At 35.3% G+C, this 13,377-nt stretch overlaps 2 protein-coding genes across 2 annotated transcripts; both read right to left on the reverse strand.

Annotated features, from left to right (window-relative positions):
• Positions 1-48: 48 nt before the first annotated feature.
• LOC103832073 lies at positions 49-1,220 on the reverse strand. Its single transcript, XM_009108031.3, has one exon. It carries the CDS (start codon positions 1,152-1,154, stop codon positions 237-239), a length of 918 nt encoding a protein of 305 aa, XP_009106279.2. The 5' UTR covers positions 1,155-1,220; the 3' UTR covers positions 49-236.
• Positions 1,221-4,869: 3,649 nt separating this feature from the next.
• LOC103832074 lies at positions 4,870-8,397 on the reverse strand. Its single transcript, XM_009108032.3, has 2 exons — positions 7,349-8,397; positions 4,870-5,811 (listed from the first exon to the last, which is right to left on the reverse strand). The coding sequence occupies exons 1-2, from the start codon at positions 7,868-7,870 to the stop codon at positions 5,038-5,040; spliced, it is 1,296 nt and encodes a 431-aa protein (XP_009106280.1). The 5' UTR covers positions 7,871-8,397; the 3' UTR covers positions 4,870-5,037.
• Between the last annotated feature and the right edge of the window lie 4,980 nt (positions 8,398-13,377).

The following is a 13,377-nucleotide window of genomic DNA, read 5'->3' on the forward strand; positions in this document are numbered from 1 at the left end:
TAATAATTTTACATGAATTATTATAAAACGTAACTTTAACATGTAAAATTGTTTGTTGTAGAACTCTCGATATAATAATTCTCATATTTGTATGAAAACAACATGTAATGTATATATCTTTGTTTTCTATTTTATTCAAGTATTTAACTCATACAAATAATGAAAAAATCGGACAAAAACGCAAATAAACTGAAATTTTGAAGAAAAAGGACGAGATCATATGAGAGTTGACAATGTTAATGTGTTAGGGCATTAAGCAATGAGACCCGAGTACTAATCAAACCCCTAAACACTTTCTCACTCCCACATTCAATTTCAACGATCGAATTCTCCAACTCCATCATCTTCTTAGTAAGAATCTTCACTTCTTCGTTTTTCTTCTTGCTCAATCCAACTAAGCTCTTCTCCTCGACTTGCTTCAGCTCCTCGATCCCTTCACAGTTCTTGTCTCTCTTCTCAGACCTCTTAAGAAACCCAACAAACGTCGTCGTCTTACTCGAACGTATAGATAAATAGACTCCGTTGAAAAGCGCCACAGACACCAAAACAGTGACCTCGATGACGTCACCGATGACCGACGCTAGCTCAGCCTCACCGTACGAACCGTTTAAAACATCCACGTGGCAGCGGTTGTACTTCGTCTTCGGCTCGCGTATAGATGACGTCAGCTTCGCTATATCCCGCGCTAGAGCGCGGCGAGATTTTACGTAGGAGGAGATTTTGACGTCGTCTTTTCGCCGGAGGGCGACTTGAGCGGCGGACTGGTGCTCGCGGAGGGAGAGGACCGACGTGCGGAAGATGCCGTAGGCGTCGACGAAGCGGAGGAGGTCTTCGAGAAGATTTTCGAAGAACACGGGGCGGTTGCGGAGAGACTCCTGCGACTGAGGGAGGTGGAGGATGTCGGAGAGCGTTTCTTGGACGTCTCTGAGGAGGCTGAGACCGTCGGTGAGCCATGCGGTGGTGCGGCGGTCGAAGGAGGAGGACCAGGATTTGATCTGGGAGATCTCGTGGTTGATGTGGGAGATCAAAGGGTGTGATCTGCATGGGAGGCTGATGGATCTTGTGTGGTGAGAGACACGTGGCTTTGATGGTGGTGGTGGACGGACGGTGGGTTTGTTAGGGAAAGAGAGTGATCGCCGGAAAACTCCAACCATGTTTCGGAGGAGGAGGGAGAGAGAGAGAGAGAGAGAGAGAGAGAGAGAGAGAGAGAGAGAGAGAGAGAGAGGATAATGAGAAGGAGAGATGGTTTTGAATGTGTTTTGAAATGGTGAGAGAAGAGGAAGGAGCGTTTTGTTTATATATACACATGTGAAAGAGCGTTGCACATCAACCAAGTTTGAGATGATGTGCACGTGGGAGAGCTTGCTACTTTTTAAAAAAAAAATAATTGCTTTTGTTATTTCCCCAACTGTAAGTTTTTCTTTCTATTAATTCGGTTAAGAATCTTAAGATTACATTAATCTAGTAACCAACGCGTGAGTCACCCGGGGTGACAATGAGTTTTCTGCCTTTACATTAAGAGTTTATATGGGTGATGACTGATGAGGTAGATAATCTAAATTCTCATAGTACTCCAGGAAGAAGGTGCTCAAATACCTCATTTGACCATTAGGTACACCATGAACTCGTGTGTATCTTCTGTTTTTACCAACCAGATCTCTTCTGAATCTTTAAACAACGTTAATCTAAGGATCCTCAGTTATTTATGGTTATGTGACTTCGACATGATCCACCTTAATCCCGCCAAAATAATGTGAAACGAAATAAGCTCGTTCCTACCGTTGACATCGTCCTTGTCTCTCCTTGGACTTAACTTGCTGCTTCTTAATACCTATTATTCCGGTAACTTCTTCCACCGCACAAAACTGAAAATGCTAGATGTAACACTTCACATTTTATTCGTACATATATAATTATTATGCACCCATTAGACTTTTATTTTACATGGACGTACGTTAGGTCAACATCTGGGTAACGTTTTAACATTTTCTTAAGCCCTTATTAATCTCAAGCAAGGCCAAGATCATGTTATGTCAATAAATACATAGATTCGAAGGTAATCGTTATCTAGTGTGTGTTTCATATAGTTTATTAAGGTGAATAGTGGATTAATTTAATCAGATTTAACGAGTTAAAAGACATAACATATGTTCCATTTCAAGCGGAGAGGGGACACACGTGGGTTAGCCACCCTAGCTAAACCTTCAATCCAAAACTGCTCTCACCTTTCTAATAAAGTGGAGTAGTCACTATTCTATTGATTAATTATCACATTAATTTTATATAAATAAATATACTTGAGCTGAGTCTCCCGTAAACTAATTTGGTAGGGGCATAGACGCGTTAAGCCAGATTTTTTTCTCACATGGTTATGAATGATCATCAACATGAATCGAACAATATAAAAATTATAGAGGTCTAAGTTTAATCAAGATTTATTTTATACATTCGGCTAAATGGTTCCTTTTAAAAAAGATTACAAAAATATTAATTAAACGTACATTTACATATAAGTTGGAACTTGTTAGACTGTTAAACTCGAGATTAAGTGTCTAGTAATAAACAAAGCACGAGGGGTGAGCTGGGACATGTCAGAGAACGGCAACTCCAAGTCCCCAACTATGCATCAAAGGATCAAAATCACGGTTTTCTTGTTCACGACACTTCACTTTTGTCCTACCACGATCATGAAAAAGAAAGATATATAATTAAATAATATAATCTTGCCCTTAAATCGAGATTTTACTTCAACTAAGCATTATATAATTAGGTTGTGCAAGCGTGTGGACTTTTAAGACGAGTGTTTCGGTGTAGATCCACAAACATGATGAGGGCCTTACTTAACGCTAACAGAGTTGGATTTTCTAAAGCATGTGGCTTGATTTCTGGATTTAAATCAGCAACTGACTTGAAATAAAACGTGAAGAACCACACCGACTCTGTGATAGGATTTTTAGAGATATTTCTCGATTTGAGTGTTTAGATCGATAGAATCCATATATGCATATGATCACTCCACTGAGATTTATGGTCATGAATCCATTATATGGCGTGAAGATACCATTAGTTATCAATATACTATACGAAGACCGTCAGTTTAAATTTGCCTGGAAACATTTTAGGCAGTCCATCGTTTTTACTATAAATTTTTTAAATGAAGTTCTATATTACCGTGTATTCTTGATTTGGCTTTTTAATTTGCATGTATTGAATGATTAGTTTTTATTTTCAGATAAGACTTTGCTTTTCATAAATTAGAAGGGATATGTACGTACGGAAAGTATAACTTATAAGTCTCAATGGTTTCATTAATCTAAGGAATGCTGACAAAAAAATAATCTAAGGAACATTTAACGGTGTGCGGCAGTCTTTAGAGCAACATTAACGATTACAAACTCACCACAGTTTCTATTATTATTTATTGTTTGTTTTTATTATGCAATTATTCTTTTATTTTTCAAAAGATTGTCAGCCATTAGAAACTTCACACCTGTAACTTTAGTATCTTTAGAGGTTCTAAAAACCTCTCAAATGAGAATCACCTTCTCTGTCTTTCCTTAGCTTTTCATTTTTTTCAATTTGTTACTTGTTAGATACTTTTTTTAACACCGTTGGAGGTTCTTTTATAAGTTTATAACATGCAGTAACAAACAAAAAGAAAGTTTAAAATAAAATGAAAGCACCGGGCCTGACCATGCATGACATATGCTGCGCAGCTGCGGTACGGTTTTTTTTGTTTGACAAAAGCTGCGGTAGGGGTTTTCTTTCGAAAAATCAAAATGATGTTTTACATATTTTTTGCTAATTATTCATATCATAGACAGAATTGTAGTTTACTGATTACATGACTTAAAAAGTTCAAGATCCTCCTTTTACATGAAATTAGCTGATTCAGATACTTATTATAGGTGCTTGGAGAAAATAATAGACGATATATAATCTAGATGTATATTCGCATCTTCCTCGCGTGATGTGCCGAGATTCCAATCCATCTGTCAAATGCAAGGTCACGTGAGATATTAATATACACGCATCGATGCATTGCGTGGTTGGCCGTCCTCAAAACCCATAGGAAATTTTTCCAGTAGTACATAACTTAATTTATGTATCGATGTATAGTAGAGAGTGTGTACATGCAATGATGCGTAAAAAGATGTACAAATCTGCAACGTATCGAAGTTAAAACATCGAATCCTGTAACAGGTTCAATTTCCGAATAGATGTGGAGATTCTTCCATGTGGTATAGCTAGTATATCAATACTACAAATCTATATATCTCGATATAATTTTTAGTTTTGTTTGCACTGAATACAGAAAAGATGATCCTGGTTCAGCTCATACCTCAATGTGCCTTTGAATAAATTTCAAGTTTGCACATATACAGTTTGATGTTATTCTTTTGAGGAATTCATTTAACTTACTGCCGAAAACGCCAAAGAGACAAACGGTGCAACTTTTAGTCTTTTACCATTATCATTTAGGAGCGACGACCCACTCCATTGAAAAAAATTGAGCTTTTTTTTTTATGCCAATTTCTTTTTTTTTATGCCGAATACTTTTTTCTTAAGCTAAAAATCCTCAGAAATTTTTTGGCTGTAGGCAAGTGTTTACTCTGCATGTGCCGTAAGCCGGATTTTAGCTAGAAGAAAACCAAAATACATCGCCACTGTTAAATCCATATACGCAACAAAACTTTTATTTTCCACTTCACGAAAAAAGGGTTGAAGACATATCATGCCACTTATCCTTGCAGACATTTCATACTGCAATGTTTTATTTACTTCTATAAATCAAGATAAAACTTATACATTAGCAACAATTGTTTTTGACCATGATTTAGTATATTTATATACATATGTATGTATATATATTTCAACACATGATTTTATATATTTTGTTTGGGCAAAACATTTGATTTTATATTTTCAAACATCAAAATTAATCTGAACATAGTTTCCAACAATTTAATCCGTGAAAACAACTAAAAATTTGGGAAATGTGTTAGCGAATTAAGGTGGACCCAAAAATGATATGTTCTATTTGGGCTTCAGGCCCAACATGCAGATCTGTTCGGAGGCGGGAGCTTCCCATTTAACGGTCACTCCTCTCATCTCTTCAAACTCTTCCACACATCTCCTCGACTCCAAACCTCCGCCTCTTTTCCTCGCACGTGCGAGTTCTTCGCCGGCGACTCCATCAAATATCTTCTCCCAACCTTCCTCCCACTCTCCATGTGCGTCGCACAGCTTCAACGTCCCGTTCTCCCACTCCGTCCAGCTCCACTCTTTGTTAAGCTTTCCCATTACTTCCCCCACGCAAGAGCCACTGCACGCGACCGTGCACGGACGGCACTTGGCACCGTTCAATGGTCCGCGGCTAGATAGCGCAGCCACGGGAACTCCGTAGCTAGACGGAGGGAACTCGTAGGTTCGGTCTGTCATGATGCAGAAAGGGAGAGGTTTGGTTACGTAAGGAACACGGTGAGTTGAGAGCTGGGCCTTGAAGGCGGACTCGGAGTTGAGGCTAGTTAAACCGGCCGAGTCGAGGTCGGGGATGAGTGAGAGGCGAGAGAGAGCCACCGTTGAGGTGTTGAGATCGCCGACGCCAAAGCGGTCGTTGAGGCCACCGTAGGAGGAACCTGGTGGGACTAGGTACTGGCCCGGTTTGAAGTAGTCAGGGTCGAGTGTGTCAGACCAGTAGCCGTCGACACGGGTCCGGACTATCCAGTCGTATGTGAAGTTATTCTCGTTTTGGTACGCCTTTATCATCGTGATGCAACCTTCTACGAGATTGAAGTATTGTAATAAGCCCTATCATATATTGAGGCCAAGAAATAACACAGGTGAGAATATATTCTCAGGATAAAAAGATACAATCACAAGGCACACACTTGATCAGAAAAATACAATCACGAGGCACACACTTGATTAAATCTATAATTACTAGTACATATAATATCGGAAGAATGCAATCACGAGGTTGTCCAAAACAAAAAACAAAACAATCACGAGTCACACATTTGATCAGACTAAGAGATGCAAAAAGCTAATATATGTAGATTAATTATTTTCATTTTATATACATTGAGCAAGTATGTCACATAAAATAATCACTTTCCAAAATGTAATGCAAAATCAAGCAAATGTGAATAGATAATAGTATATGATTTATCACTAGGTAGTACAAAGTTTTTGACCAATGTACACAGTATACATGCTTGGAACCAAAACATACTAGAAGCCTTGGCATATACATTATCACGCCACTTCACCACGCATTTAAACATTTCATAAATAATTATTACCATAAAAAAAATATATACGTATATTTTCCACGAAAATCAGAATACATTTTTCTCCACAAACCATAGTATACGTAAACTACATGATCTTAATTTACGGGGAAAGTGGGTCCACAAAAGGTTAAGAAGCGAATTTCAGTCTCGGACTAGTTAGACTACAAGTCTACAACTCTACAAGACTAGAAGTCTACCTAAACCTTGCGAGACGATAACAATTACCAAGAAATTGTAAACTGGATTTCAACCTTAATCTATAGTAACCTTAAGAGTAACTCTAATGGGGAGTTATCTCCTTGGAGCTCTCAAAATATTTATAAAGACATACATATATATTTTGAAAACCCCAAGAAGAAAACTCCTCACTGAATTTGCTCTAGTCCAAAAACCTCATTGTCCATGATCTTGCTCTAGGAGAAAGATCATGATAGAGTTCTAAAATTATATCTTTTCAGAACCTCCTTGTCCATTTGGCAAACTATGATTAGATTATTTTTACTTAAGACAATTCAAAACTAATCAGTTATTTTTATCAATTAAAATAATAATAATTTTTTTAAGAACCTTCAAATGAGAAACTTACCAATGAATTTACTCTAAATGAACTTCATCTCATCCTCTCTCTTCTCTTTCCATTATTTTTATTAAATTTATTGTAAAATAATCATGTGAAAGCTTCAATTGGAGATGATCTTACATCCAATAATTCTATAGCCATTTGAAATGACATTTATAAAACGCCATTTTGTTAGACAAGAACCAAGAAAAAAACAAAGTAGTTGGTGAGATTGTTACAACACCAAATATCAAACAAAACTAAACCCATCATAAAAAAACATTCATAGACATGACTACATGAGTAACGTAGGTACCAAGAAACGGTTACACCAAACCTAACCCTCTCCAACTAAACGGACCCCTCTATTGACTAGTTTCTTATCCTTTTATTTTGTTTTTTTCCCCGAAATGTTACTTGTGATGTAATAAACCATGCATTCAATTTAAAGTCGAGCAAATTTTTCTAAAAAGGTAAGAAAATTATAACTTACCTTAATGCCATTAGGCGAATTCATGGGTGTGAGGACTCGAACCATCGGTTCAGTCTCGTTGATCGGCGTAGGCTCAAAGATACGAACCCATGCGAGCCTTGGCGAGTCTTTGAGCAACCGTAGCTTGAAAGAGTTGTGATCGAGAGGACTATTGAGAAACAAATCAGCATTAGGATAAACTTTTAGGATCCTCTCAATAATCGACGGTCCGGTTAACTCGAACCGCCTTGCTCCACCAACTAAACACACCGCAATCTTCGACTTCATCAACTCCTCCTTCTTCCCCCGCCGTGAGTTTTCATCCTCCTCCGTTGGATTAACGTCGCGAGGGTCGGAACCGGTGTTCTCGGTGGTGGCGGTTAGGGTATGAGTGTAGATTAGGTTACGGAGAGGTGCGAGAGTGGGAGGAGGATCAAGATTGAGTGTAGATAGAGAGAGCAAGAGGAGGAGGGAGAGAAACGGGATTGCGAGGACGAGGAGAAGACGGCGATCAACGTCGGAGATTCTCCTGGCGACGTACATGACGACGGATCTTCGCCGTAAAATACCGTCGGTTCTTTAAACACACGTAACGTTCGCGGAGAGAGATTTATATTTTTGAAGATAAACTTGGAACTGATTCTGAGAGGCGTTGGTTCGTTGGAGTGGAAGGTGAAATCAACTTTCAGCGTGGGTTTGGTTTTGCTTACTTCTTTATTTATTTATTTATTTCTTAAGTTTTATATCTATATACTCATATAAATGTGATAATTAATAAACTTTATACGTATTGACTACGTTACATAGGAAATGAAATCGTTTTATTTATTTATTTTCAAGTTTTTCATGAGTTGCTTAATAAATGTTTTAAATGCTTAATTTTATCACAACTCTCTTTGACCCAAAAAAAACTGTCTTCCTAAACACTTAAAATCGTTTGATTAAATTTCAAAGCTCCTCACCAAACGTTTTACAAGAATGTGTAGTGTGACTGTTAATCGTTAACTAAAGGGTCTGTTGCCATATACTAATGAAGAATTAATCTTAAAACATGTTACAAGAAACGTATTATTGTTATGAATATTATGGTGATGCCATTATGGCAAGTCTTAAATATATTTGTTCTCCAAGCTTTACTTGTTCTCCAAGTGGCTTTGTCCACAAGCTATTGTAATCCTATATAAAGGACTCATTACTCATGGAATAAGATACACCAATTCCTCTCTTCTCTTGTCTTCTCTTCTTTATTCAAAACACGTTATCAGCACGAAACTCTAGCAAGCTAATAGGTATAGATTTTATTTTACAGTTTTAGTTTATTTCTATTCCTTCTTCAAACCATGTTTATTATCAATTCATGGTTTGTAAAAATGGATTCATACAGAGTATGAGCTTAGGAGCTTTAGTCGACAATATTGATCTACCCTTGTTTCAAGGAAAGAAAATCGTTTGATTTAAAAGAGATCTTGTCGATGTTTATAAGCTAATGCTCAATATGATTATAGCCTACACTCGCACGTATTTTATTTATGTATTATCATATGTGATGCTTATATTATGTTATGTCATCACGCTAGCATATATGTTTATATTGTTCATATTGCTTTCACTCGTTAGAATACATCTGTCACATCTTTTATAGGCATGTACACGGCTTCATATAATTATTACAGTTGCATATAGGATTATGACTTTCATAAATTAATTAAGCTGTGAAACTGTCTTGCCCTTAATTCTATTGGTAGCATTCGTTCTTGTGTATAAATTAATATTCCATAGTTTTAACTTTACGGCTGCGTACCATACTTTTATTAATATTTTATGGCTGCATCCCATGTTTTTCTAAAATATGTCACACATCTGATTTTACTTTAGCATATCTGGCTTGAATCGATTAACACGACACACGAATATATTTTGAACATTAACACATGTAGATTGTTAACGAATTATTAGGAAGACGTGTAGGTTGTTAGTCTCATGGAATCTTAAATCAATATTTCTTTATATGATGTGTGAGAAACGTTAATGCATTGATCATAGAATATTGATATTGCCTTATAAGTTGTTTATATTAATCTATATGCATATTGTTATTTACGGATGCATATAATTTAATGTAAAAGCATAGTAATTGATGTTCCTAAAGCATATAATTTACGGCTGCATATAGACTTAGTTTTACAGCTGTGCATTGTTCAATGCTTAAAGATTATATGGTTGACCTTCGAAAATTTTGATAAGAATGATTAGTAATTCAATTGTTCGTTGGTTTATATTATGACTTTTGAGAAACATTTATGCATTGAACATAAAATATTGATATTGCCTTATACATTTTGTACGCAAATATATGAATATATAGCTTATTTACTTTTTAAAAGATCTATACGTTTTGGAAAACAATCCAAAGAAAGGTATAATCCCAAAAGTGATTACCTAATTGTGTATCTTGCAACTAAAGATTACCAGACCTGAAGTCTGTAAATAAATCTCAACTATGTTGGATGTTGAGTTTAAAAGTAAAATTTCTCGAAGAAGTTTTTAATGATGCATATATTATATAAGTAATGTTGTCCAGCAGACAAACGATTGAGAAAAAAAAGGGAGGTTTATAACTATATTTTATTTCTTTGAGACTGAGAAAAATAATGAGCTTTTAAAATTAGATGTTAAATCATGTCTAGTTGATTATAATCATTCTCCTGAAGAGAATATGACATTTTATATTGAGAAAGAAAATCAACACAAATAGTATTGTTCAAGAAAATGAACATAAAAGTGGTTGTAGACGTGAATGTGGATATAAATAAGGTCAAGATCCAAAGAGTTTTTTTTTTTTTAGAACTCATACTCTCACTTGAAGTTGAGAAATAAAGATGGTAATAAATAAATACCCAAGAGTTTCTATTTAAAACTCATTCTCTCACTTGAAGTTGAAGTTGAGAAAATAAAGATGATAAGAGATATGATTCAATCACCCAAATATGAGAGAAAATTATTGTGAGTACAATACATGGTAGTAAAACCTTATAGAATGTTCAGGAAGAAGATATATATGATGCTCCAGAAGAGTACATAATATTACTGCACATAAGAATGCAATTTAAAATCCTTATTGCGTCATATTCTTATAAGTCTAAGAAGTTAAAAGGATTTGAGAAAGAATACATGACCCATCTAGGGTATGTTGTTGATTCAAAATGAGACTCATTCGAGATTGATAAACATGTAGTTTTATCATCTCGAGGAGAAGAGTTAATGAATCTCACATTTAATGATAAGTCAAACATCCAAAAGATTATGTTTGCACTAAACTAAGATTGATGAATCATTCTCAAAGGGAATCTGTGGGATTTTGACACTTATGTTGAGACAATAAGCAAAAGAAATGCTATATATATTTCAATTCAGAAATATTTCTCAAGACAGTATAAGTATTTTAGAGAAAGTATATACAGCCTCTTATAGATTATACTACACAAAGATTTAGTGTAATGGAGATAAATACAGAGTATACCAGAAGTTTATAAAATACTTGGCATGAATCAGTTAGACCATTTTGGTTCAGTAGTGATGTGAAAAGATACATAAAGATTTATGAATATTCATTGAAGAACCAGAAGATTCTTATGAATGATTTCACATATATTTCTTTCTCATAAGATAAAATGAAAATACGGTTTTCACCAGCCAAATAAAATTATTGGCATAATGGAGATGTTGGTGGACTGATCACCCACTATGCATCTTTATGATATTGGTGAATTCACGTCTTAAAGTCTTTGACGACTATAGAAAAATCACTAGGATAAGTGATAAACATTTTGAGCAACACTAATTCGCATCAAGCCAACAAGTAATTAATGGTTCTCCCCGTCATTGGTAGTGGGTCAGAAACCAACCATTTTCAATCTAAGAATGTTGGATGTGTGATATACATTCCAATTGCTCCACCACAGAGCTTTAAGTAAGATGTGTTTTCAAATGAAGTTGGAATACATGTTGGATATAAATCTCCATTGATTCTTAAGAATCTAGAGCCATCCCCGAAGGATATAAGTAAGACTCGATTTGAATGCCAAAGTTGAATTAGTATTTCCAACATAAGAGGGAGAAAATAAACAGCTCGAAAAGAATATAAGTTCGAATGAATTATCATTGATCCTCAGACTAAAGATAAGTCCAAAAGATAATTCAATTATATAGCTTAGTAAATCAGTTGTCAGACACATTTACTGACCCAAATAAATATAGTGATCAAATCACATATACCAGCTGTAAATGCTCCAAATAAGAATTGATGTTCCAGAAGAACAATATCAAACTGCCAGTTACACCTGAAGCGTAGTAAACATATTGGTTCCAAAGATTAAAAAAAAAAAAAAAAATCCTCGTAAATGAAAGGAGCATAAAGTAATGGTCAAGAGGAATAAGAGTTTGTGAATGATCTCCAGAAGAGACATTAAACATGACTGAAAGAATTCAGGTACCTGAGACAATGAAAAGATCTCAATAAGTGATGTCATGTATGAAATAAAATGGAACTGATAAGCAAATCGACGTCAATGATATTTATGCCAAAAAAAATGGCAGTTGATATGATGAATGAGAAAGAGGATCATGAAAGAAAGTCTATTGAAAAGTGTACACAAATAAATGATTGGCCAAGTCAGAAAGAAACAATAGACAAAATACAAACTCTTGTGAAAGAGACAAGTATTTGGACCAGTAGTCCATACACTAGAAAGTGTAAAACAAGTGGGAAATGATTTGTTGCTCATTGAAAGATCAATATGGAATTGATTGTGAAGAGACATAGTCTCATGTGGTAGATGCAACTACTTTCAAGTTTCTTATTATTCTAAAAATAAATGAAGAATTTGAATTATACGACCCACTGGAAACTGGTAATCCCTAAGAGATAAAATCCCTAAAATATATAATCCCTGAAGGATTGTTTATATCAAAGTCATGTTCCCGGGAACTCTAGCTATTCGATCGAAATATGTTTTATGGGATATATGAAATATTTGAAGTAAATCAATACATCTTTATATTTGTCAAGTGATTATAGATCAATAGAATCATTGATTTGAATATCAATAAAACTCCTGAAGAGTTATAGAAAATTGTATTTTGGAAGAAAGCTCTTGACAAGACAAATATTGTCTTTATGTATTCCAAATTGGAGATCTAAAATTAGATGTTATCATAAAGATCCGTGAAGGATTTTATTTAAGATGCTCATATATGTTTGGTCTTGAAGTACCATATTTAAAGTGTTATTGAGCAAATTACTAATCTTTTTCATAACCAAAAGATGTAATTTCATATGACAAGAAAGAAAGTCATAATAGTTACGAATGAGTTATTCGTATGTACGAAACGAATGTCTAGACGATTGTATGTAAGAAGTTTGGTTTGAAGTCCAAATAGACTAAGAAAATATTGTCTATATCAAATAAGAATTGTGGACCAGAAATCTATAGACCTTGAATACTCTAATGGAAAGAGTATTACAATATTCTCAATTTCAAAAGGAGATTTCTCTTATTGGAATGCATATCCTGAAGATATTGCTTTCCGGAGAAGAAATGTGAAATATGTGTGGTTGTACTCTTTTCCCTCATCATGGTTTTTATCCCACTGGGTTTTTCCATGACAAGGTTTTAACGAGGCAACAAAGAACACATAAAAGATAGACACCCAAAGAGAATGTTACAATTTGGGAGATGAAAATCTATCATTGTTCTATAGTTTTGGAGATAAAAAGAATCCAAGAAATGATCAGATCATGAAGACTCATGCACTACTGAAGAATGGCGAAGTTCGTTTCCTACAAGTTCGTTCGAGTAAATATTTGGCTGTTTCATTCACCAAGACGCTACCCCTGCTACTTTCAAGAAGCTCACTCATCTTATTGAACTACGTTGTCTCAAAGATCTCGACGTATGTACACATGAGGGGAAGTCATTGCACGCTGCAGTCTTTTTCCTTTAACCATGGTTTTTTCCTATTGGGTTTTTCTGGTGAGGTTTTTAACGAGG

This window comes from Brassica rapa, chromosome A07 (genome assembly GCF_000309985.2).
Source record: "Brassica rapa cultivar Chiifu-401-42 chromosome A07, CAAS_Brap_v3.01, whole genome shotgun sequence".
Classification (NCBI taxonomy): domain Eukaryota; kingdom Viridiplantae; phylum Streptophyta; class Magnoliopsida; order Brassicales; family Brassicaceae; genus Brassica; species Brassica rapa.